The following is a 26,815-nucleotide window of genomic DNA, read 5'->3' on the forward strand; positions in this document are numbered from 1 at the left end:
ACACCACATGGGGTACGCTGACTCTGCGTTGTGGGGGGGAACAGCAGTTCGGACACTGGTTTCTCGCGGTCTTCCGTTAGATAAATGGAAGGTTTTTGTGGTGATACTCTGCCCCCTCTGGTATTTTCCACTACACAATATTAGAATAAAATTAGAGCCATATTAAGATCCGTCACCCGTCACTGAGATCGGAGAATGCTGACCGTTCAAACACCAGGAAAAATGGGTTTTATGATGAGATTTTTCTTTTACTGCAGGAAGGGGTTTGAGCCAGAGAGAATTGAAGCAATTCTCCACAAGGTGGAGATCCAGATGAAGCATCAGTCTACAAGCTTTGGCCTTGCCCTAGCCTCAGTAGGTTTGACTATTTATTACCTAATCTGTGGGACCTGAAGCCTATCCTCATTATGGACACAAAAGCAAATGTTTCACAGTCCTGAATGGTGATCTGTTCCCTTCTAGTACATCGCATCCTGTTGGAATCACGATGGAGATCCTGTTGACTTGTTACAAATTGGAAAGAAAGTAAAGAAATTCAGACAATGTCTTAAAGAAAATCCCACGTTCCTTCAAGAAAAGGTCAAGCATTATTTTCAGGTAATACTGAGTTCTCAATAAAAAATCCTAGTTTCTTTATCGCCTCTCATTGGGGGACACAGGAACCATGGGTGTATGCTGCTGCCACTAGGAGGCTGACACTATGCAAATAACAAAATTAGCTCCTCCTCTGCAGTGTACACCCCACCGACTGGCATTAAACTCTTCAGTTTAGCTTAGTGTCAGTAGGAGGTGGACACGGGTCTTTCATTAGACCCTTATCTACCTCAATGTGCGTCGTTTCTTTTCAGGTTTTCTTCCAGAGGGATACAGGGTGAGCAGTCACGCCTGTAGTCCCACAATACGGACTATGAGTACGGCGTGTACTGCCACCCCGTATCCTCATAGATCCCTCTCCAGGACCAAGATCCTAGCACAGAAGCGTGCTCAGAAGTCCGGTCCTGGCTCCGTCCCCCACCCACTCGCCTACCAGAGCCTGTCGGTCGGAGGAGACGAGGACGTCCATCACAGCTCCGTGGACGTCTCATTCCCCTCAGGTTAGTAACGGCGTGGGATGTTTAGGTGAGTATTTCCCCCTGGCGGGCTCTCCATTCCCCCGGGATCTTTTCTCCAGATGTCCCCCGGTCCTCCCTCATGGCGTTTGTTTTGGGGGGATCCCAGGGACAGCCACGGGGGCTGTGGCTCATTTTCCTCCGGGGCTCTCCTTCATTGGCGGCCGCACAGCCACGGTGTCTCCCTTGTGGAGTCTCGGCCTGGCGGGCTGCCGCGCCGCTCCCCCATCGCTTCTCGGCGGCCGCGGTGTGTCCTGTGTCTGCACGGCGTCCTTGGCAGGGTGCCGTGCCGCTTGCTTTCTGCGGCGCTCCGACGCCGCCACTCTCCAGCGGCGCTCCGGCGCCGCTATTCTCAGGCGGCGCTCCGGCGCCGCGATCCTCTGGCGACGCTCCGGCGCCGCGATTCTCCGGCGCCGCGATTTTCCGGCGGCGCCGGCCTCTAGTTTGGGTCCCGGCTTCTGCCGGGGCCTGCCTCTGGCGCCGCGGCCCCGCCGGTTCCGTTCGGGCAGCCTTGGCGGACTGCCGCTCTTCTCGGACTCTGCGGCGCGCTGCTCCGGCGCCGCGGTTCCCTTCTCCGGCGGCGCCGGTCTCTAATTTAGGTCCCGGCTTACGCCGGGGCCTACTTCCGGTTTCTCGGCTCCTCACTTCCGGTTCTGCGGGCGGGCTTCTTTCCCGCCCGACATACTGCGCCCTGCCCACCGGCGCCTCTGCGTCTGGCTCCACCCCCTTCCTCGTGGGTCCCTCGGCCGGTGTGCACCGCTTCTCACAGCAGCAGCACTCGCATCTTCTGTGGCTCAGCATCGCAGAATCAGCACCTCAGGGAAGTTCTCCGCCGAGGACAAGTGGGACATCTTCCAGGACCGGGTCCGTGAGTAGCTGCACTGCAGACTGACACCCCCCTCTGCCCACTGTCCCCTAACCCACTGGCATCTTCAGGGTCCCTAAAAATGTCTACCTCTAAAGGGGGCCGCTCTCGTCCCCCTACCTCTTCATCTTCTGCCTTAGTCACGTACTTTGCATGTTCGTCCTGTAACAGCAAACTTCCCTCAGGTCAGTCCTCCCCGCTGTGTCAGTCCTGCAGCAACCCGATTGTTCCCACCGCCCAGGATCCCCCGGCTGTTCCGCCCGAGAGTGATCCCCCCATCCCAGGCTGGGCCGCTTCTCTGTCACAATCGGTGGCCGATTTAACACGGGTGTCTCAAACCCTGGTGTCCGCGCTGGATCGGTTACCCCTGCAGACCCCTGCAGTGGCCAGCGGGTCGCAGGAACCGCCGCCCGAGCCCTCCTTGATTAGCCACAAAAGGTCCAGACAGCAACGTCGGTCTGAGTCCTCTTCGCGTTCCATCTCGCCGCACGGCCCTCCCCCGCGGTTGGTGTCGCACCGTTCCTCCTCCCCTGAGTCAGGCGAGGCTTTATCTGATGCGCCCTCAGAGGAGATGTCGGAGTTGGATCCTAGCCAAATCGCCACCATGAGTGAGTCGGTCCAGAACCTCATTCGGGCTATAAACCAAACCTGCGGCATTAAGGATCCCTCTACGGAACCCGCAGATCAGGCGGTTTCGTTTAGACGGGCCAAACCACCTTCAAGATTTTTTGCCCCTCATCCTGAATTCGAGGAAATCCTGACCAGAGAGAGAGAGAATCCGACCAGACGTTTTCAGAGGGGAAAACGCCTGGGGGTGTTATATCCTTTTTCACCAGATCTTACCGCCAATTGGACGGTCTCTCCCTCGGTGGATCCACCTGTGTCCAGGCTGTCCACCAACACGGTGCTCCCACTGTCCGGCGGAGCGTCTCTGAAGGACTCTAACGACAGAGTTATAGAATCCTTCGCAAAATCTGCCTTCGAAGCGGCTTCAGCAGCGCTATGCCCGGCCTTTGCTTCCACTTGGGCCTCAAAATCCATCTCAAAATGGGCCAAGGATCTGCGGCGAGGTATCCTGGACGGGGCTCCTCCCGCGCAATTAGCGGAACTTGCCAACCAGATTTCCCACGCTGGTGAATACCTGGTTTCCGCCTCCCTGGATGTCGCGTCTTGTGCGGCTCAGGCTTCCAGCAATGCCGTTGCCATCCGCCGGACCGTTTGGCTCAAGGCCTGGCAGGCGGACTTGTCCTCCAAAAAGTCCCTCACTAGTCTGCCCTTCCAGGGCTCTCGTCTCTTTGGTTCCCAGCTGGACCAGATCATTAAGGACGCCACTGGGGGCACAAGTTCCCTTCTCCCCCAGGCTAAACCTCGTCGCCCTCCTCCTAGACGGCAGTTTCGCTCGTTCCGGCCTTTTCGTCGTTTCGCTGCGTCAAACTCCTTTTCCCAGCAGCAACAGAGGCCACAGGCACGTCAAGAGAAGAAGGCGGTGTCCTTCAGGCCCACTCCGTCCTGGCGTCCTCGCTATTCCCAGGGTAGATCGTCCAGGCCCAGGACTGGAAGATCCACTTCCGCATGACTCTCGGCAAGACTCCAGCCCAACTCCCAGGTTGGGGGGCCGTCTTCTCCGTTTCAGGGACGTCTGGATTTCCGCAGTAGAGGATGCATGGGTCAGGGAAGTTGTGTCTTCGGGATACAAAATAGAGTTCGCCTCCCGACCCAGAGATCGTTTCTTCCAATCTCGTCCTCCAAAAGATCCCGCTTTGGTTCCGGGCTTCTTCGCAGCCATCGCTTCTCTGCTCAAATCCGGGGTAATCGTTCCCGTCCCAGAAAAGGAACGGTACACGGGTTTCTACTCGAACCTCTTTGTGGTACCGAAAAAAGACGGCAAGGTTCGTCCCATTCTGGACCTCAAATTGTTGAACAGGAGGGTTCGCCTGAGACACTTCAGGATGGAATCCCTTCGTTCAGTAATTGCTTCCATGGAGGCTCAGGAATTTCTATGCTCTATAGATATCCAGGACGCCTACCTACATGTTCCAATATTTCCCGGACATCACCGTTTCCTGCGCTTCGCAGTGCAACAAGATCATTTTCAGTTCGTCGCCCTGCCGTTCGGTCTCGCAACCGCGCCAAGGGTGTTCACGAAAATCATGGCGGCGCTGATGGCCATTTTGAGAGTCAGAGGCTTGGTTCTGTTTCCATACCTCGACGACATCCTCATCAAGGCTCCGTCCTTTGCTCAGGCCCACGAAAGCTTGTCCATTGTTCTCGACACCTTATCCCGTTTCGGATGGCTGGTCAACCGGAAGAAGTCCTGCCTTATTCCTTCTCAGCGCATCATCTTTCTGGGCATGCTCTTCGACACTCGTCAGTCCAGAGTCTTCCTTCCCAAGGACAAGAGATCCACCCTTTGTCGGGACATTCTCTTGCTCCAGGGTCCTCGGCCTCCCTCCCTCCGATCGGCCATGAAGGTTCTGGGGAGGATGGTAGCTACCTTGGAAGCGATTCCCTTCGCCCAATTCCATTCTCGACCCCTTCAGCAAGCCATTCTGTCTCAGTGGGACAGGTCGGTCTTCTCCCTGGATCGGCCGATCAGACTCTCCTTTCGGGTCAAGCGGTCTCTCAACTGGTGGCTGACGTCTCCTCTCATCTCCCAGGGCAGGTCCTTCCTTCCGGTTCACTGGCAGGTGGTGACAACGGATGCCAGCCTGATCGGCTGGGGTGCGGTTTTTCGCCACCTGACGGTTCAGGGCCGTTGGTCGCTACAGGAGTCCGCGCTGCCGATCAACGTCCTCGAAATTCGGGCCATCTTTCTGTCCCTCCGCCATTGGGAAAGGATTCTCAGGGGCCTTCCAGTCCGGATCCAGACGGACAATGCCACGGCTGTGGCATATGTCAACCATCAGGGGGGGACTCGGAGCTCCTTGGCCCTTGCCGAGGTGTCCAAGATCCTCCTTTGGGCAGAGGCAACGGTTCCGGTGATATCCGCGGTGCATATCCCCGGCGTAGAAAACTGGGCCGCCGACTTCCTCAGCCGCGAGGGTCTCGCGGCGGGGGAATGGTCCCTGCATCCGGAGGTCTTCCATCAGATTTGTCTTCGATGGGGAACTCCGGATGTGGATCTCACGGCGTCTCGGATCAACAGGAAGGTTCCACAATTCGTCTCCAGGTCACGCGATCCTCTCGCAGTGGGCGTCGATGCTCTGGCCATTCCTTGGTCACAGTTCGAGATGCCCTATCTGTTCCCACCCCTTCCATTACTTCCCAAACTGTTGAAGAAGATCAAAGCGGAAGGGGTGCCGGTCATCCTGATCGCCCCGGATTGGCCCAGGAGAGCTTGGTTCGCGGAGCTCGTCAACCTTCTCGCGGACGCTCCCTGGCGCCTTCCAGACAGGCCCGATCTGCTGTCCCAGGGTCCTATCTGCCACCCGAATTCTCGGTCGCTCAGTTTAACGGCGTGGCTGTTGAGACCGCGGTTCTAAGAGCGTCCGGCCTTTCGGACCGGGTCATTCACACCATGATTCAGGCTCGGAAGCCTTCGTCTTCCAGGATCTACTACCGCACCTGGAAGGCCTACTTCCGTTGGTGCGAGTCCAACCGCGTGCCGCCTATGGTTTTTTCCCTGCCTTCTCTTTTGGCCTTCCTTCAGGCAGGACTGGATTCGGGCCTGGCTCTTAGTTCCCTGAAGGGTCAGGTCTCTGCGCTTTCCATCCTCTTTCAGAAGACCTTGGCCTCTCGGCCACAGGTTAAGACCTTCTTTCAGGGGGTAGCCCACGCCGTCCCGCCGTACAGGGCCCCTGTGGAGGCATGGGACCTAAACCTGGTACTGGACGTTCTGAAGGTTTCTCCCTTTGAACCTCTTAGGGAGATTCCTCTATCAGTTTTATCTTGGAAGGTGGCCTTTCTTGTGGCCATCACGTCCATTCGCCGCGTTTCCGAGCTGGCGGCACTGTCTTGCCGCCCTCCGTTTTTGGTCATTCACCAGGACAAGGTGGTCTTCCGACCTCCACCTTCTTTTCTTCCTAAGGTGGTTTCCACCTTCCACCTCAACGAGGACATCGTTCTACCTTCCTTTTGTCCAGCTCCGACTCATCCTCTGGAGCGATCGTTGAACAAGCTGGACCTAGTCAGGGCAGTGAGGATTTATCTGGATAGAACATCCTCTTTCCGGAAGACGGATTCATTTTTCGTCATTCCTGATGGCACGCGCAGAGGCCAGCCGGCTTCTAAAGCGACTATTGCTCGCTGGATCAGAACGGCAATTTTGGAGGCTTACCGGGTCAAGAACAGAGTGCCCCCTCCTGGGATTAAGGCTCACTCTACTCGGGCAGTCGGCGCCTCCTGGGCGGTGCACCACAGGGCTTCCGCCCTACAGCTTTGCAAAGCGGCAACTTGGTCTTCCATCCACACGTTCGCCAAATTTTACAAGGTCCATACCTACGCATCGGCGGACGCCAGCCTAGGCAGAAGGATCCTGCAGGCGGCAGTGGTGAGTCCTCTGACCTGATGGAAGTCTGTTTTCCCGCCCTTGGGACTGCTTTGGGACGTCCCATGGTTCCTGTGTCCCCCAATGAGAGGCGATAAAGAAAACAGGATTTTTGGTTGCTTACCGTAAAATCTGTTTCTTGGAGCCTCCATTGGGGGACACAGCACCCTCCCAATGTTTTTTGTTATATGTTCTCTGACTGTTCTCACGTTTACAGTTCTCAAGTTTGTGGTTATGGTTTTTCAACCTTGTTCTTTCTCCTACTGCTTTCTCACTAACTGAAGAGTTTAATGCCAGTCGGTGGGGTGTACACTGCAGAGGAGGAGCTAATTTTGTTATTTGCATAGTGTCAGCCTCCTAGTGGCAGCAGCATACACCCATGGTTCCTGTGTCCCCCAATGGAGGCTCCAAGAAACAGATTTTACGGTAAGCAACCAAAAATCCTGTTTTTTCATTGACAATTTTTACAAAGTGGGAGCTTGGTGTAAGGGGGCTGTTCACACACCACCTGATTTATTATAAACTACACCAGAATCTGGCATCAATGATGAAACAAATCTTAGCAGGCGTAGATCTGCGCTGATGAGCAAAAGTGCTGCAAATTTATTAAGAGGCATGTGTCTAATGATACTTTTTATTTTTATTTTTTTTTACCCTTTTACTCCAGCATTTTCTGAATTAAGGGTATGTGCACACGTTGGAGATTTGCCTGCAGATTTTTCTGCACTAAATCTGCATCTCTTGGCAGAAAACGCAGGTGTGTTTGATGCGTTTTTGAAAGCTAAAGATGTATTATTGAACAAAAAAAAAAATTTGTGATGTCATTTCTTGTCCAACCTCCTCTTTTACATTTGTCCAACCCGCACTCCATTACACGGAGAGAGACAGATAGATAAATATAGGTAGAAAATAGATAGATGACAGATAGATCTATGGGTATATAGATCTATACATAGATCGATAGATATTATCTATCTATAGATCTATCTGTCATCTATCTTTTCTATCATCTATCTATATCTATCATCTATCTCTAATTCCTTCTATCTATTATATCTATCATCTATCTATCTCATTCCTTCTATAGACAGATATAGATAGATAGAAGGAAGGAGATAGATGATAGAACAGAGATAAATAGAAGGAATGGGCTAGATAGATAGATGACGGATAGATCTATCGACAGTGTCGCCTATCGACAGATCTGTCGCCTATCGACAGATCTGTCGCCTATCGACAGATCTGTCGCCTATCGACAGATCTGTCGCCTATCGACAGATCTGTCGCCTATCGACAGATCTGTCGCCTATCGACAGATCTGTCGCCTATCGACAGATCTGTCGCCTATCGACAGATCTGTCGCCTATCGACAGATCTGTCGCCTATCGACAGATCTGTCGCCTATCGACAGATCTGTCCCCTATCGACAGATCTGTCGCCTATCGACAGATCTGTCGCCTATCGACAGATCTGTCGCCTATCGACAGATCTGTCGCCTATCGACAGATCTGTCGCCTATCGACAGATCTGTCGCCTATCGACAGATCTGTCGCCTATCGACAGATCTGTCGCCTATCGACAGATCTGTCGCCTATCGACAGATCTGTCGCCTATCGACAGATCTGTCGCCTATCGACAGATCTGTCGCCTATCGACAGATCTGTCGCCTATCGACAGATCTGTCGCCTATCGACAGATCTGTCGCCTATCGACAGATCTGTCGCCTATCGACAGATCTGTCGCCTATCGACAGATCTGTCGCCTATCGACAGATCTGTCGCCTATCGACAGATCTGTCGCCTATCGACAGACTTCCCAGGCTATTAATATCAGCCCGCAGCTGTCTGCGTAGCCTTTACTGGCTGTTAAAATAGGGGGACCCCCCCACAAAAATTGACGTGGGGTCCCCCTATATTTTATAGCCAGAAAAGCTACGCAGACAGCTGCGGACTGATTTTCATAGCCTAGAGAGGGGCATGGATATTTGCCTGCCCCCCCCCCCCCCCCCCCCCAGCTACAAATACCATCCTGCAACCGCCCCAGAAATGGCGCTTCTGTAAGATGCGCCAATTCTGGCACGTAGCCCCTCTCTTCCCACTCCCCTGTAGCCGTGGGATATGGGGTAATAAAAAGGGTTAATGTCACCTTGCTAATGTAAGGTGACATTAAGCCCGTTAATAATGGAGAGGCGTAAATAAGACGCCTATCCATTACTAATCCTATAGTAGTGAGAGTTAAAAAAAAAAAATAAAAAAAAAAACACAGCCAGAAAAAAGTATTTAATATTCTTAATTTCACCATACTTACCATACTCGATCGCCTGCAAAAAATTAAAAATAATAAATCAACCGTATACTCACTTTCCTCCTTAGTCCAATTAATAGCGAGTGTCCACCAACGATCTTCCCTATAGACTAGTGACATCGGGTGATGTCACTGCTCTATAGGCCTCCAGTGACACACTGACAGGAGACAATGGCTCCTGCAGTGCATCACTGAAGAGGTTACCTGAGTTCATTGATCTCACTTTATGGCAAAGCTGTGTATGAATTTTCCCACACAGCAGTGCCAAAAGTGAGAGTAGGAACTATTTCTCACAGAGGCGGAGGGATACAATGCGGAAAGATACCTTCCGTGATTGTATCCTGGAGCCCCTGGAGAGTGGTCGCATCAGCTGATGTGGCAGCTCTCCACGGGAGATCGTCGTGGGACACTCATATTAATTGGATATCTGTGGACACAGGGAGTATATTGTTTGTTTATTATTTTAATATTTTTTACAGATGGGCAAGGGCTTCAGAGATCAAGGTGATGGTGAGTATGTACTCTATGTTGTATGTACTGTATGTTGTATGTTCTGTATGTCATATGTTGTATGTACTGTATATGTGTATGTTTCTTTATCTACATTCAACACAGTAGCCGGATGATGGGACTACTACTGTCCCATCATTGGCTGTGTCACTCTCTGTAGCGGGCATAGCCGGTGGGACTTGTAGTCCCATCGGACGATGCCTACACTAACACACACGCCCGGCAGACCCGCACAAACCCCCGCAGACGTCCTTGTAGACCCACGGACAGCCCGCAGACCCGGCCCACACATACATGCACAGTCTCCACCCCACACTTCCCTCCTCACGATCTGCAGCGTTTCCCCTGCAGCTAAACCGCAGATCTTTTTTACATCTGTGGTTTTGCTGCGGATGTGCCCGACTCAATGCAAGTCAGTGGGTGCAGAAACGCTGCAGATTTGCACAAAGAATTGACATGCTGTGGGAAAAACAACGCTGAGTTTCTGCGCATTTTTTTTTCCGCAGCATGTGCACAGTGGATTGGGTTTTCCATTGGTTTGCATGGTACTGTAAACCGCATAGAAAACTGCTGCAGATCCGCGGTGAAATCCGCAACGTGTGCACATGGCCTAAGACTGTCATAGTTTACCCAAGTTTGCAAATAAAAATTGCTTATCGCTCCCTTTATATTACAGGATAATTTGCACACCATGACATTGTCTATGAGTCCTGACGAAAATTATTACGAGAAGAAAGATCAATTAGAAAATGAAAAACTGAACCAGAAGGTTTTGGCTTTGAATGAAGAAGAGAGAAAACAAGTCTATGAGAAAGGTGACTATAACCTTTTTGACACATCAATTACACAACTGATTTTCCAGCAAATTCTAAAATTTTTGATAAATGAGTAACCCCTTAACAACCAGTACAGTACACGCACAGCGCTGGTTGGCAGAGGATCAAAATGCATATGCAGCGTGGGTATGCAGGGTATCACCGTGTGTGTGTGCAGCGCTGATCTGCAGAGGATTGTGGTGCGCGTGCAGCACTGTTCTGCAGGGGATTGTGATGCGCGTGCAGCGCTGTTCTGCAGGGGATTGTGGTGCGCGTGCAGCGCTGTTCTGCAGGAGATTATGGTGCGCGTGCAGCGCTGTTTTGCAGGGGATTGTGGTGCGCGTGCAGCGCTGTTGTGCAGGGGATTGTGGTGCGCGTGCAGCGCTGTTCTGCAGGGGATTGTGATGCACGTGCAACCCTGTTCTGCAGGGGATTGCGGTGCTCATGCAGCGTTGGCCGGCAGCGGATTGTGGTGTGCGTGCACTGTTGGCCGGCAGCGGATTGCGGTGTGCGTGCACTGTTGGCTGGCAGGGGATTGTGGTGCATGTGCAGCGTTGGCCGGCAGCGGATTGCGGTGTGCGTGCACTGTTGGCCAGCAGCGGATTGCGGTGTGTGTGCAGCGTTGGCCGGCAGCGGATTGCGGTGTGTGTGCAGTGTTGGCCGGCATCGGATTGCGGTGTGTGTGCAGCGTTGGCGGCAGCGGATTGCAGTGTGCGTGCAGTGCTGGCCGGCAGGGTATTGTGGTGCTCGAGCAGCATTTGCTGGCAGGTGATAGCGGTGCGCGTTCAGCGTTGGCCGGCAGGGGATTGCGGTGCGCGTTGGCCGGCAGGGGATTGCGGTGCGCCTTCAGCGTTGGCCGGCAGCAGATTGCGGTGTGAGTGCACTGTTGGCCGGCAGGGGATTGAGGTGCATGTGCAGCGTTGGCCGGCATGGGATTGCGGTGCGCCTTCAGCGTTGGCCGGCAGCGGATTGCGGTGTGCGTGCACTGTTGGCCGGCAGGGGATTGTGGTGCATGTGCAGCGTTGGCCGGCAGCGGATTGCGGTGCGTGTGCAGCGTTGGCCGGCAGGGGATTGCGGTGCGCCTTCAGCGTTGGCCGGCAGGGGATTGCGGTGTGCGTGCACTGTTGGCCAGCAGGGGATTGTGGTGCATGTGCAGCGTTGGCCGGCATGGCATTGCGGTGCGCCTTCAGCATTGGCCGGCAGCGGATTGCGGTGTGCGTGCACTGTTGGCCAGCAGGGGATTGTGGTGCATGTGCAGCGTTGGCCGGCAGCGGATTGCTGTGTGCGTGCAGCGTTAGCGGCAGGCAATGGCGGTGTGCCTTCAGCGTTGGCCGGCAGCGGATTGCGGTGTGCGTGCAGTGCTGGCCGGCAGGGTATTGTGGTGCTCGTGCAGGATTTTCTGGCAGGTGATTGCGGTGCGCCTTCAGCATTGGCCGGCAGCGGATTGCGGTGTGCGTGCACTGTTGACCGGCAGGGGATTGTGGTGCATGTGCAGCGTTAGCCGGCAGCGGATTGCTGTGTGCGTGCAGCGTTGGCGGCAGGCAATTGCGGTGCGCCTTCAGCGTTGGCCGGCAGCTGATTGCGGTGTGCGTGCAGTGCTGGCCGGCAGAGTATTGTGGTGCTCGTGCATCGTTTGCCAGCAGGTGATTGCGGTGCGCGTTCAGCATTGGCCGGCAGCGGATTGTGGTGCGCGTGCAGCGTTGGCCGGCAGGGGATTGCGGTGCATGTGCAGTGCTGGCCGGCAGGGGATTGCGGTGCGCCCTCAGCGTTGGTCGGCAGCGGATTGCGGTGCGCCTTCAGCGTTGGCCGGCAGCGGATTGCGGTGTGCATGCAGTGCTGGCCGGCAGGGTATTGTGCTCGTGCAGCGCTGGCCGGCAGGGGATTGCGGTGCGCGTGCAGCGCTGGTCGGCAGGTGATTGCAGTGCGCGTGCAGCGCTGTCCGGCAAGGGGTGAATGGAGAGTAGTGATGAGCGAATATACTCGTTACTGAAGATTTCTCGAGCATGCTCGGGTATCCTCCGAGTATTTGTAAGTACTTGGAGATTTAGTTTTCAGCGCCGCAGCTGAATGATTTACATCCGTTAGCCAGCATAAGTACATGTGGGGGTTGCCTGATTTGCTACGGAATCCCCACATGTACTTATGCTGGTTAACGGATGTAAATCATTCATCTGCGGCACTGAAAACTAAATCTCCGAGTGCTAAAAAATACTTGGAGGACCCCCGAGCATGCTCGAGAAATCTTGAGTACCGAGTATATTCGCTCAGCACTAATGGAGAGCGCTCAGAAATGGTGCTTGCACTGTTCCCAGCAAATAATGGTTGTTATTCAGCCACCATCTAACAACTGCAAATAGAGCGGCGTATTGCCCGCATCTATTAACTTGTTAAATTCCACTTCGATTCTCTGACAGGAGCATTTACAGTGAGCGCTGTGGGTGCGCTGTTCAGACTGCACTTTCCTACTCAGGGACATTGCAAATAAAGAAACCATGCTTTGCAAAACTTTTACTGTGGGGCTTTATAGCAAAAGGATGCCTAGACCTAGAGCCCCTCTGTTTCTGACAATTGGAGATCACCTATCCTGTAATTGTTAGAGGGCAGTAATAATATGAAGAAAAGTCCATATATCACACCATTGGCGGTCAGTGTAAGGCTACAGGGGGAGAAATAACAGTAGAAGTCTGCGAACTTCCCTTCTGCCGTACTGCTCTAGTTTTTTGCCCCAACTATTAATTTATCTCAATAAAAATACTTGTATTATTTCAGGTTTACAGCTACTAGAGCTGCAGAGTAAACCCCAGGATGCTTCTTGTCTCCCCGCACTCAAAGTATCTGACATCGAACCAACAATCCCACATACAGATCTGGAATTGGCCTATGCAGGTGAGCCCAGTGCAATGAAGGCTTCAGTGAATGATAAGGGAGTATATGCTTCTGTCATCTTATAGGTATATGAAATGCTTTCATCTCTTAAAACTAAATAGAATCCTAGAATGTTAGAGTTGGAAGGGACCTCCAGTGTCATTGTTGTCCAACCCACTGCTCAATGCAGGGTTCACTAAACCATCTCAGACAGATGTCTGTCCAGCCTCCGAGGACTTCCATTGAAGGAGAACTCGCCATATCTCGTGGCAGCCTGTTCCACTTATTGATCACCCTCACTGGCAAAAGTTTTTTTCTAATATTTAATCTGTACAGCTCTGGGAAAAATTAAGAGACAACTGCACAGTTTTATAAAAATCAGCTTCTCTACATGTCTGACAGCCATTCCATTCCAGTGTCAGTTGAATTCCAACCAGAGCACGCCTCATTCTACTTAATGTGCTTCTGATTAGGTGATCACCTGAACCAAATCTTATTTAACGAAGGAAAGTATAAAAAAAATCCTGCTGTGGTGTTCAGTATAGGACAAGCTGGATGGCAAAACAAGTGCTAGTAATATCCTAAAAGTAATAGGAATGAAAAAACTTTTAACCATGCCAAAGGAGTTGAAAAGAAAAGTCTTGAGTGAGGAAAAGAAGGGCTCAATTCTGGCTTTACTAGAAGAGGGATACAGTGAGTGTCATGTTGCCTCCATCCTTAAAATTTCTAAGCCTGCAGTCCATTACAACAAGGTCAAGCAGCAGACATTGGGGACAACAAAGCTACAAACCGGCAGAGGGCGAAAACGACTTTCCACTGACTGGGATGACCGTCATCTTATTCGAATGTCTCTCAGCAACTGTAGGATGACATCAAGTGACCTACAAAAGGAATGGCAAATGGCAGCTGGGGTGACATGCACGGCGAGAACAGTTCGTAACAGGCTCCTAGAGGCAGGGCTCAAGTCATGAAAAGCTAGAAAAAAGCCTTTCATCAATGAGAAGTAAAGGAGAGCCAGGCTGAAGTTTGCCAAAGACCATTAAGATTGGACCATAGAGGACTGGAGCAAGGTAATCTTCTGTGATGAGTCTAATTTTCAGCTTTTCCCAACACCTGGTCGTCTAATGGTTAGACGGAGACCTGGTGAGACGTACAAGCCACAGTGTCTTGCACCCACTGTGAAATTTGGTGGAGGATCGGTGTTGATATGTGGATGCTTCAGTAAGGCTGGAATTGGGCAGGTTGTTCTTTGCGAAGGACGTATTAATCAAGCCACATACAAGTTTATCGTGGAAAAACAGATGATTCCTTCTGCTCAGGCAATGTTCCCCAACTCTGAAGACTGGTTTATCCAGCAGGACAATGCGCCATGCCACACAGCTAAGTCAATCAATGTGTGGATGAAGGACCACCACATCAAAACCCTGTCATGGCCAGCCCAATCTCCAGACCTGAACCCCATTGAAAACCTCTGGAATGTAATCAAGAGGAAGATGGATATTCACAAGCCATCAAACAAAGAAGAACTGCTTAAATTTTTGTACCAGGAGTGGCATAAGGTCACCCAAAAGCAGTGTGAAAGACTGGTGGAAAGCATGCCAAGACGTATGAAAGCTGTGATTAAAAATCATGGTTATTCCACAAAATATTGACTTCTCTATCTCTTCTTTGGGGGGTACACAGGAAACCATGAGTGTATGCTGCTGCCACTAGGAGGTTGACACTATGCAAAAAAGTTAGCTCCTCCCCGGCAGTAAATACCCACCAAGTGGCAGGAAGCTCATCAGTTTTAGCTTAGTGTCAGTAGGAGGTGGACACGTGCTGCCTCAGCCCCATTCTACCTCTAGGCTTTTGTTGTTTTTATTAAAGGGAATCTGTCACCCCAAAATTTGCCTATAAGCTAAGGCCACCGCCATCAGGGGCTTATCTACAGCATTCTGTAATGCTGTAGATAAGCCCCCGATGTATCCTAAAAGATAAGAAAAACAAGTTAGATTATACTCACCCAGGGGCGGTCCCGCTGCTGTCCGGTCCGATGGGCGTCGCAGTCCGGTCTGGGGCCTCCCATCTTCTTACGGTGACATCCTCTTCTTGTATTCACGCTGCGGCTCCGGCGCAGGCGTACTTTATCAGCCCTGTTGAGGGCAGAGCAAAGTACTGCAGTGCGCAGGCTTCGGGAAAGGTCAGAGAGGCCCGGCACCTGCGCACTGCAGTACTTTGCTCTGCCCTCAACAGGGCAGATATAGTACGCCTGCACTGGAGCCGCGGCAGGAAGCAAAGAAGGGGACGTTATCGTAAGAAGATGGGAGGCCCCGGACCGCGGCACCTATCGGACCAGACCGCAGCAGGACCGCCCCTGGGTGAGTATAATCTAACTTGTTTTTCTCATCTTTCAGGTTACATCGGGGCTTATCTACAGCATTACAGAATGAGCAACATTCTCATCGCCCCAGAAGACTCAGGTATGCAGAAGTAATCACGGGCACTCCGTAGAAACTCCAGGACTTTCCAGATCTCTCAGGGTTCTCTATTCCACCAGATTTCACCGTCACTCTATTTAAGAGCATGACTAAGACCATGTTTCTGAAATTGTCCGATTTCTCCAATCAGGTTATCCAGACCATGTTCAGAGCTGTGAAACCTTCCTTTTCTCGCATTTCCCACCGTTGGTGGAGAATCTTTCTCCTCTAGTGTGTAACTAATCAGACCCTCACCACGGGTCTTTCATTTGTTTTTCCATTTTGTCCTTCTTACATTTGAGATCTGGCCTGTCCTTCAGTTTTCCCAAGAGACAGGTGTCTGCTTTTTCCATTCCTTTTCGAAAGATTATATGTCTCACCTGCAGATCAAGTACTTTCTGCAGGGAGTTGGTCAGTCTTTTTTTCCCGTGTACAAGCCTCCGGAAACCCCTTGGGATCTCAATTTACTACTCGATGTTCTTCAAGAATCAACATTCAAACCTCTACGAGACGTCTTTCACTCCTTTCCTGGAATGTTGCCTTCCCGGACGCCGTTTCTTCTATCAGATGAGTTTCCATGCTCGCAGATCTCTTGTTCTTCCTTATCTGGGGTGTTACCAGGATAAGGTAGTGTTAACGTCCGATACCATCATTTCTGCCTGAAGTGATTTTTTTTTTTTGCATTTCTCCCCAATGGGGATACTGTTTAGTTTTTTTGTTTTTTTCTTCCTTTTGTCCATTTTTGTTCCCTTTCTTCATCAAGAGTGACCTCTAAACAAACTGTACCTGGTAGAGTCCTCTGTATCTACCTTCGCAGGACAGCACCCATCAGATTTGCAAAATCACTGTTCTTAATCTCAGAATATATTCGTAAAGGGCTGTTTCCAAGTCTATCGAGGCCTTCTGGGTTCGCTCTGCCATTCTGAAGCCTACCAACTAATGGACAGCTCTCATCCATTTTAAGATCACTGCGCACTCCTCTCGCTCAGTGGAGGCCTCCTCTGTCACCTGCCACCTTCCTGTCATACCTTTGCCAAGTGCTTACAGGGTTCACATGTAGGCTTAGTCCTATGCGAATCTCTGTAGAAACGTCCTACAAGCAGCAGTGACCCAAACTCTGATTTGGCGGTAATACCTTTACCCACCCTTGGGACTTCTTTTGGACGTCTCATGGTTTCCTGTGTCCCCCCAGTGAAGTGATAGAGAAATGGAAGATTTTGGGTACCTACTGTAAAATCTTTCTCGGAGCCTTCATTGGGGGACACAGCGCCCGCACTTGTTTATTGTTCGTTGTGGTTATGTTATGACAGTTGTATACCTGTTGCTTCTCCTACTGCTTTCTCACTAGCTGATGAGCTTCCTGCCAGTTGGTGGGTATATACTGCTGGGGAGGGCAAACTTTTTGTGCATAGCGTCAGCCTCCTAGTGGCAGCAGCATACACCCATGGTTTTCTGTGTCCCCCAATGAAGGCTCCGAGAAAGAGATTTTACGGTAGGTACCCAAAATCTTTATTTCTGAACTCTTCCTGAGTTAAAACATTAGTATTGTTGTTTCTAAATGATTATGAACTTTTTTTTGTTTTTTGCATTGTTGGAGGTCTACAAGCAATGCGTTTTTCTTTATCGCCTCTCATTGGGGGACACAGGAACCATGGGTGTATGCTACTGCCACTAGGAGGCTGACACTATGCACAAAGAAAGTTAGCTCCTCCTCTGCAGTGTACACCCCACCGACTGGCATTATACTCTTCAGTTTAGCTTAGTGTCAGTAGGAGGTGGACACGGGTCTTTCATTAGACCCTTATCTACCTCAATGTGCGTCGTTTCTTTTCTGGAAGGGATACAGGGTGAACAGTCACACCTGTACTCACACAAGGCGGACTATGAGTACGGTGTGTACTGCCACCCCGTATCCTCATAGATCCTTCTCCAGGACCAAGATCCTAGCACACCAGCGTGCTCAGAAGTCCGGTCCTGGCTCCATCCCCCACCCACTCGCCCACCAGAGCCTGTCGGTTGCGGAGACGAGGACGTCCATCAGCCCCTGGACGTCTGATACCTTCCAGGTTAGTACCGGCGTGGGAGGTCTAAGGTGAGTATTTTCCCTAACGGTCCCTAAGGAGGTGCCTTATTTAGGGGTTGCAGGTGCAGTCACCTTCCTTGCTGGGCAGAGGTAAGGGGTCCTTTCCCGAGCTGGGCCCCATCTCTTTCAACCGCCGCAATGCTGCTGTGGCAGCGGCCGCCTTGCCCCTGTGCCCGGCGCAGCTCCCTATAATACCTTGCCACTGCACTCTGTTCCGGCCGCTCTCAACAGTGTCCTTGCCACTAGCACGGCCTCTCTCCGTTCGCCGCACTGCCTGCGGCTGTCCGGCTCCGGCCGCTGTAAGCGGCCGTTCATTAATTTTCTTCAGTGCGGCGGCTCTGCTAAGCCGCCACACCGCTGCGGGTCCCTGCAGCTGCGCTGTTCCCGGCCGCTGTATGCGGCCGTCCAGCCCACCTTTGCACGGCGGCTTGCAGGCCACCACACCGCTTTGCGTCTGCCGCGGTGTGCGGCGTCTCAGCTGCCGCGCCGCTCCTTTTTTCTACCAGACGCTGCGGCCTTCTCCGGCACCCATTTGTAATTTAGGCCCCGGCTTCTGCCGGGGCCTACTTCCGGCGCCGGACTCCGCCCCCTTTTCCTCTTCGTCGGACGGGCTTTTCTCCCGCCTGACAACCTCTCTGTGGCAGGGGCACTAGTCCCGCCCCTTTCCCCACCCACCGGCGCCATCTTGGAACACGAGGTTCCTCTGCAGACACCTGTCGCCACAGCACACGTCCGCAGCTCGGCATCTTCACTGACCCAGTTTTCGGCAGGAGCCCATACCTCCTGCCAGAGGGACTACTTTTCTGCCGGAGGTCCATTCCATCAAGCCGGTCAGCTTCCTCGAGAATCCGTTTTCATCTGCCGTGAGTAGCTCTGCACTGCAGACTGACACCCCCCTCTGCCCCACTGTCCCCTAACCCACTGGCATTTCTTCAGGGACCTATCAAAATGTCTAACTCTAAAGGGGGCAGCTCTCGCCCCCCCTACTTCTTCATCTTCTGTCTTAGTTAAGTACTTTGCATGCTCGTCCTGTAACAGCAAACTTCCCTCAGGTCAGTCCTCTCCGCTATGTCAGTCCTGTAGCAACCCGATTGTCCCCGCCGCCCAGGACCCCCCGGCCGTTCCGCCCGAGAGTGATACCCCCATCCCAGGCTGGGCCTCCTCTCTGTCTCAATCGGTGGCTGATCTAACACGGGTGTCCCAAACCCTGGTGTCCGCGCTGGATCGGTTACCCCTGCAGACACCTGCAGCTGCCAGCGGGTCGCAGGAACAGCCGTCTGAACCCTCCTTGATTAGCCACAAAAGGTCCAGACATGAACGTCGGTCTGAGTCCTCTTCTCGTTCCATCTCGCCGCACGGCCTTCCCCTGCGGTCGGTGCCCCCCCGAGCCTCCTCCCCTGAGTCAGGCGAGGCATTATCTGATGCGCCCTCGGAGGATATTTCGGAGCTGGATCCTAACCAAATCGCCACCATGAGGGAGACGGTCCAGAACCTCATTGGGGCAATAAACCAAACCTGTGGCATCAAGGATCCCTCTACGGAACCCGCAGATCAGGCGGTTTCGTTTAGACGGGCCAAACCACCTTCTAAATTTTTCACTCCTCATCCTGAATTCGAGGAAATCTTGTCCAGAGAGAGAGAGAGAATCCGACTAGACATTTTAAGAGGGGAAAGCGCCTGGGGGTGTTATATCCTTTTTCACCAGAAATTGGACGGTCTCTCCCTCGGTGGATACCCCTGTTTCCAGGCTGTCCACCTCCCAGATTGGGCGGCCGTCTTCTCCTTTTCAGGGACGTCTGGATTTCCGCAGTAGAGGACGCATGGGTCAGGGAAGTTGTATCCTCGGGATACAAGATGGAGTTCGCCTCCCGACCCAGGGATCGTTTCTTCCAATCCCGTCCTCCAAGAGATCCCGCTCTAGTTCCGGGCTTCTTCGCAGCCATCGCTTCTCTGCTCAAATCCGGGGTAATCGTTCCCGTCCCAGAGAAAGATCGGTTCACGGGTTTCTACTCGAACCTTTTCGTGGTACCGAAAAAAGACGGCAAGGTTCGCCCCATTCTGGACCTCAAATTGCTGAACAAGAGAGTTCGCCTGAGACACTTCAGGATGGAATCCCTTCGTTCAGTAATTGCCTCCATGGAGGCCCAGGAATTTCTATGCTCAATAGATATCCAGGACGCCTACCTCCATGTCCCGATATTTCCCGGACATCACCGTTTCCTGCGCTTCGCAGTACAACAGGAACACTTTCAATTCGTCGCCCTGCCGTTCGGTCTCGCAGCCGCTCCAAGGGTGTTCACGAAGATCATGGCAGCGCTGATGGCCATATTGAGAGTCAGAGGCCTGGTCCTTTTTCCATACCTCGACGACATCCTCATCAAGGCACCGTCCTTTTCTCAGGCTCAAGAAAGCCTGTCCATTGTTCTCGACACCTTAGCCCGTTTCGGGTGGCTGGTCAACCAGAAGAAGTCCTGCCTTATTCCTTCTCAGCGCATCATCTTTCTGGGCATGCTATTCGACACTCGTCAGATCAGAGTCTTCCTTCCCAAGGACAAGAGATCGACTCTTTGTCGGGACATACGCTTGCTCCAGGGGCCTCGGCCTCCCTCCCTCCGATCGGCCATGGAGGTTCTGGGGAGGATGGTAGCTACCTTGGAAGCGATTCCCTTCGCCCAATTCCATTCACGACCCCTTCAGCAAGCCATTCTGTCTCAGTGGGACAGGTCTGTCTTCTCCCTGGATCGGCCGATCAGACTCTCTTCTAGGGTCAAGCGGTCCCTCAACTGGTGGCTGACGTCATCTCTCATCTCCCAGGGCAGGTCCTTCCTTCCAGTTCACTGGCAGGTGGTGACAACGGACGCCAGCCTGATCGGCTGGGGTGCGGTTTTTCGCCACCTGACGGTTCAGGGCCGTTGGTCGTCGCAGGAATCAACTCTGCCAATCAATGTCCTCGAGATTCGGGCCATCTTTCTGTCCCTCCGCCACTGGGAAAGGATCCTCAGGGGCCTTCCAGTCCGGATCCAGACGGACAACGCCACGGCTGTGGCATATGTCAACCATCAGGGGGGGACCCGGAGCTCCTTAGCCCTTGCCGAGGTATCCAAGATCCTCCTTTGGGCAGAGGCAACGGTTCCGGTGATATCCGCGGTGCATATCCCCGGCGTGGACAACTGGGCCGCCGACTTCCTCAGCCGCGAGGGCCTCGCGGCAGGGGAATGGTCCTTGCATCCGGAGGTCTTCCATCAGATTTGTCTTCGATGGGGGACTCCGAATGTGGATCTCACGGCGTCTCGAATCAACAGGAAGGTTCCGCAGTTCGTCTCCAGGTCCCGCGATCCTCTCGCAGTGGGCGTCGATGCTCTGGCCATTCCTTGGTCACAGTTCGAGCTGCCCTACCTGTTCCCACCCCTTCCATTACTTCCCAAGCTGTTGAAGAAGATCAAAGCGGAAGGGGTGCCGGTCATCCTGATCGCCCCGGATTGGCCCAGGAGAGCTCGTCAACCTTCTCGCGGACGCTCCCTGGCGCCTTCCAGACAGGCCCGATCTGCTGTCCCAGGGTCCGATCTGCCACCCGAATTCTCGGTCACTCAGTTTAACCATGATTCAGGCTCGGAAGCCTTCGTCTTCCAGGATCTACTACCGCACCTGGAAGGCTTACTTCCGTTGGTGTGAGTCCAACTGCGTTCCGCCTATGGTTTTTTCCCTGCCTTCTCTTTTGGCCTTCCTTCAGGCAGGACTGGATTCGGGCCTGGATCTTAGCTCCCTGAAGGGTCAGGTCTCTGCGCTTTCCATCCTCTTCCAGAAGACCTTGGCCTCTCGGCCACAGGTTAAGACCTTCTTTCAAGGGGTAGCCCATGCTGTCCCGCCGTACAGAGCCCCTGTGGAGGCATGGGACTTAAACCTGGTACTAGACGTTCTGAGGGTTTCTCCCTTTGAACCTCTTAGGGAGATTCCTCTATCTTGGAAGGTGACCTTTCTTGTGGCCATCACGTCTATTCGCCGCGTTTCCGAGTTGGCGGCCCTGTCTTGCCGCCCTCCGTTTTTGGTCATTCACCAGGACAAGGTGGTCTTCCGGCCCCCACCTTCTTTTCTTCCTAAGGTGGTTTCCACCTTCCACCTCAACGAGGACATCGTTCTACCTTCCTTTTGTCCAGCTCCGACTCATCCTCTGGAGCGATCGTTGAACAAGCTGGACCTTGTCAGGGCAGTGAGGATCTATCTGGACAGAACGTCCACTTTACGGAAGACGGATTCCTTTTTCGTCATTCCTGATGGCACGCGCAGAGGCCAACCGGCTTCTAAAGCGATTATTGCTCGCTGGATCAGATTGGCAATTTTGGAGGCTTACCGGGTCAAGAACAGAGTGCCCCCTCCTGGGATTAAGGCTCACTCTACACGGGCAGTCGGCGCCTCTTGGGCGGTGCACCACAGGGCTTCCGCCCTACAGCTTTGCAAAGCGGCAACTTGGTCTTCCATCCACACGTTCGCCAAATTTTACAAGGTCCATACCTACGCTTCGGCGGACGCCAGCCTAGGCAGAAGGATCTTGCAGGCGGCAGTGGTGAGTCCTCTGACCTGATGGAAGTCTGTCTTTCCCACCCGTGGGACTGCTTTGGGACGTCCCATGGTTCCTGTGTCCCCCAATGAGAGGCGATAAAGAAAACAGGATTTTTGGTTGCTTACCGTAAAATCTGTTTCTTGAAGCCTCCATTGGGGGACACAGCTCCCTCCCAATGTTTCTGTTATCTGATTCTATGACTGTTCTTACGTTTACAGTTCTCAAGTTTGTGGTTATGGTTTTTCAACCTTGTTCTTTTCTCCTACTGCTTTCTCACTAACTGAAGAGTATAATGCCAGTCGGTGGGGTGTACACTGCAGAGGAGGAGCTAACTTTCTTTGTGCATAGTGTCAGCCTCCTAGTGGCAGTAGCATACACCCATGGTTCCTGTGTCCCCCAATGGAGGCTTCAAGAAACAGATTTTACGGTAAGCAACCAAAAATCCTGTTTTTTTTTTTTACTCCTTCGCCTCATTGGGGGACACAGACCGTGGGGTGTATGCTGCTGCCAATAGGAGGCTGACACTAAGTGATACAAAAAAAGTTATCTCCTCCCCTGCAGTATACACCGTCCTGCTGGCTCTCAGCTAACCAGTTCTTACTTAGTGTCTGTAGGAGGCACATGGGTCTGTTTCAGACCCCAACGTTTTTATTTTATTGTCCAATCAAATCCTTTGAGCGGGAGACTGACAAAGGATTGTATAAGGATCGTCCAGCACAGTCTAGATCTAAGGGATCTTGGTTCCAAACAGGGGAACGAAAAGTAAGATCGACCCTGGACCTCAAACTTCTAACAACCTTTGACATGGTCCTCCTTCTTTGGATGGAGTTCCTCCGCTCAGCCATTACTTCAACAGAAAAAGGTGCAGTTTCCGGCATCCATCGACATTCGGGTTGCTTGCCCTCTGCAAAAATTCCTTCGCCTTTCCATTCGTCAACAGCATTTTCAAGTCACAACCTTGTCCTTCGGCCTTGCTTCCGCACCCAGAGTGTTCGCTCGGGTCATGGCGGATGTCATGTTTCTCTTGCACTCTAGAGGCGTGCTTGTCCTGCCTTGTTTGGTCCGTCTAGCCGCCCTTCCAGGACTACGCTGAGTCGTCTATATCTCTTGCGATACCTTCTCTCCTGGGCTGGCAGCTACACTTAGACAAGTTCTCCTCATTTCCAGCCCAGCAGATATCCTTTTTGAGGATGATCCTGCACACTTCTAGAAGGATGGTAATTCTTCCTCGAGACAAGGTCATGGCCCTTCAACAGGGAGCTCGCGCAAGGAGAGTTCTGAGGACTTGATTACTCACCCCCTCATTTCATTCGATTTGCTAAGAGAGTTCTGAGGAAAAATGGTGACGACAATGGAAGCGGTTTCCTTCGCTCCGCTCGTTTTCAGCAAGTCAAACAGACTTTCAGACAATAGTCTCTGAGCTCCTTCTTCATCCAGGGCCTTTCTCCCGGTTCAATGGTTATTAGTAACTACTTCCAATGCCAGTCTTCTTCTCCCCATCATTGTTCTGGAGATCCGAACGGTAGTCTTACAGCAGGTCCACTGCCTTCTGGCAGGTCACCCTATCCGAATTCAATTGGATAATGCCACGGCGGTGCCTTACGTCAGTCATCTAGCAGGTACCCACGGTCAGGCGCCATGACCGAGGTACCTCACTTTCTCTGATGGGCCGAAGTCTATTATTCGGTGATCTCGGCAGTATATATCCCAGAAGTAGAACTCTGAACGGCAAACAAATTCAGCCGTCAGGGTTCCGCCTCAAGTCAGTGGGAACTTCACCCCGAAGTCTTCCATCAGATCTGTCCTTACTGGAGCTCTCCAGTTGTAGGTGGGATGACATCCGGACTGAAGGCCAATGTACTCGAGTTCGTGGTTCGGCCTCGAGATCCAAGAGCCATCGCTCTCCATGCTCTGGTTCTGCCGTGGTACCAGTTTCCATAACTCCCCTTCCACTGCTTCCGAAAGCCTTTCGGAAGCAGAAAGGGGCCCCAGTGATCCTCAGAGATCCGCACTGACCACGTCCGTTTTTTGTTTGCGGAGCTAGTATCTTCTCGCCTTATCGCAGCACAACTGCAAGTAGGGACTTTCTCACAGGGAGTTTTTACACGTAGTTCTTCCCTATCGCAAACCGTTAGATCATTGGGACCTTATTATTCCTAGGAGCCTCACTGTAGGCTCCTTTTTCATCCAGGCAGACTTTACTATCAGGGAAAGTCGTCCCGTTCTCCTCTGCGATATTCTCACTCTGACGAGTCTTCGGAGCTAGCTTCTCTGCTCTTTCAGACTTTTTTCCCTTATTACCTTCGAGGCAAGGTTGTCCTCAGGCCATCTCCATCCCTTGTTACCAAGGTGGTACTGTATTACCACTGTTATGAGGGCATAGTTCTTCCCTCATCTCTTTTGGCTCCAGTCCACAAAATGGATTAAGATCCCCCATATTCTGGACGAAGTGAGTGCTCTGAGTAGGTACGTCTTGAGGACGACGTCCTTTTGAAGGTTGGACGTTTTATTTGGGCTTCCTGACGGTAGAGGAAGGCTTCCTGACATTTTCAGGAAGGGTTTAGCCGTTTCATCGACCATGATAACATGGTGAATTCTTTTCACCATCCAGGAGTCCTTCCGTGCTAGATGTCAGCCTATCTCCCTGTCTATCAAGTGTCCTAGGCACCAGGCGTCAGCAAGGCACGCCTGCAAGCTTGCGGATTCGTCCAGTCCGCATGCATTCTTGAAGCACTATAATTCCCACACTTCCACAGATGTGAGTCTGGGCAGGCGGAGTCTGCAGGCCGCGGTGGCGCAATTGTAAGTAGCGGTTACACAGGGCCTGATCTATTGTTGTCCCCACCCAGGGACTGCTTTGGGACGTCCCACGGTCTGTGTCCCCCAATGAGGCAAAGGAGAAATAGGGATTTTTGTGTACTCACCGTAAAATCCTTTCCTCCGAGCCATTCATTGGGGGACACAGCTCCCACCCTGTTATTAGCTTATGCTTGTTTTTTAGAATATGACATGCTATACGCTCATATATTGTTATTGATCTCCTACTGCTTTTGCACCGAACTGGTTAACTGAGAGCCATCAGGAGGGTGTATACTGCAGGGGAGGAGCTAACTTTTTTTGTATCACTTAGTGTCAGCCTCCTATTGGCAGCAGCATACACCCCACGGTCTGTGTCCCCCAATGAATGGCTCGGAGAAAAGGATTTTACGGTGAGTACACAAAAATCCCTATATTTCGACCATTTCTCATTTTCAGAAAGTAAATACAAAATGTATTGCTTGGAACTTCGTAGACATGTGGTCAATAGTTTATAGAATAAAAGAACAACTTACATTTTACTCAAAAATATTCCTATTAAGAGAAAAATCAGGCAAACTGAACATTTTGCAGTGGTCTCTTAATTTTTGCCAGAGCTGTATCTTCTCCCTTTCAGTTTCATTCCATTGCTTCTCCTGTTTCCATATGCAAACAAGAACAATGATGATCCCTCTACACTGTGGCAGCCCTTCAGATATTTGTAGATGGCTATTAAGTCTCCTCTAAGGGTATGTGTCCACGTTCAGGATTGCATCAGGATTTGGTCAGGATTTTCCATCAGTTTTTGTAAGCCAAAACCAGGAGTGGATGATAAATACAGAAGTTGTGCATATGTTTCTATTATACTTTTCTGCTAATTGTTCCACTCCTGGTTTTGGCTTACAAATACTGATGAAAAATCCTGACCAAATCCTGATGCAATCCTGAACGTGGACACATACCCTTAGCCTTCTCTTTTGCAAGCTACACATTCCCAGATCCTTTAACCGTTCCTCGTCGGACATACTTTGCAGACCGCTCACCATCCTGGTAGCTCTTCTCTGAACTTTCTCCAGTTTTTCGATGTTTTTTTTTTTTTTTTTTTTTTGTGAACTGAGCACAGTATTCCAGATGAGGTCTGACCATCCTCACATAATCTGTATTGTGACATGTTGTATTTCAGGTGAGGTTCCTGTCCAGTATTGTGCTCAGCCGACAAATGGCTTGGTATATTTCCGAGCAATCTCCAGCCTAAATCCTCTTCCCGAGGAGCTGAAGCCGTATGTGCCTCTGTTCTGCTCTGTAATAACCAAGTAAGTGTGGTGGGTGTAACACCCTGATGGTTGGCTACTGCCAGAGGGCAGGAACCACGGCTGCACTATGAGGTCGGACCAAGAGTCCGCATTGGGTGTGGAAATCACAAGCTCACACTCGCCTACTAGTCCCCGCTGCTCTTGTTCTGCACCTCTTGATTCTCCGCTTTACTATTTCTGCTCCTATTTGGCACAGACGAAATGACTGCTAAGTGAGTTGCTGGCCGCAGTGTTGGCTCAGTGGCCATTTACGGTTTGTTGAGAAAGAGACCAGTTGGGAACCAGTAGGCCTCAGAAGAGAATATTGTGGGATTTGTGAGGCTCAGTGTCACTTATGTTTTTTTTTAATTTTTGTCATATATGTGTGTATATATTATGCTGTTTTATATCAGACAGAGGTGAATCTAGGTTTATCTGCACCAGGGACAAGAATTCAGTTTGGCGCCCCCTCCAATACACAACCTGAGGGGTTTGCGCAAATGTCATGTGACCACTCATGCGTTTTTGTGTTTTATTTTTTTTTGGCCCATTTACAGTCACGTGCCAACTACCGCCTCTGTCCTATATGTATTACATGTAATAAAGCTTGGCTAAAGAGCAGCCAAGGATCAGGCTATGTGTCCATTTTGCAGAAATGCTGCGGAAATGTCCC

General features: G+C 51.8%; 1 protein-coding gene across 1 annotated transcript in view; it reads left to right on the forward strand.

The window, feature by feature from the left end:
- Positions 1-26,815, forward strand: part of PITRM1 (pitrilysin metallopeptidase 1) — a 99,392-nt gene that overhangs the window by 49,300 nt on the left and 23,277 nt on the right. The window contains exons 12-16 of the mRNA XM_069729693.1: positions 258-354; positions 463-597; positions 9,951-10,089; positions 12,859-12,975; positions 26,034-26,163. Coding sequence (XP_069585794.1) covers positions 258-354; positions 463-597; positions 9,951-10,089; positions 12,859-12,975; positions 26,034-26,163 — 618 coding nt within the window. The remainder of the gene's footprint in view (positions 1-257; positions 355-462; positions 598-9,950; positions 10,090-12,858; positions 12,976-26,033; positions 26,164-26,815) is intronic.

The sequence above is a fragment of the Ranitomeya imitator genome, chromosome 6 (genome assembly GCF_032444005.1).
Source record: "Ranitomeya imitator isolate aRanImi1 chromosome 6, aRanImi1.pri, whole genome shotgun sequence".
NCBI lineage: Eukaryota > Metazoa > Chordata > Amphibia > Anura > Dendrobatidae > Ranitomeya > Ranitomeya imitator.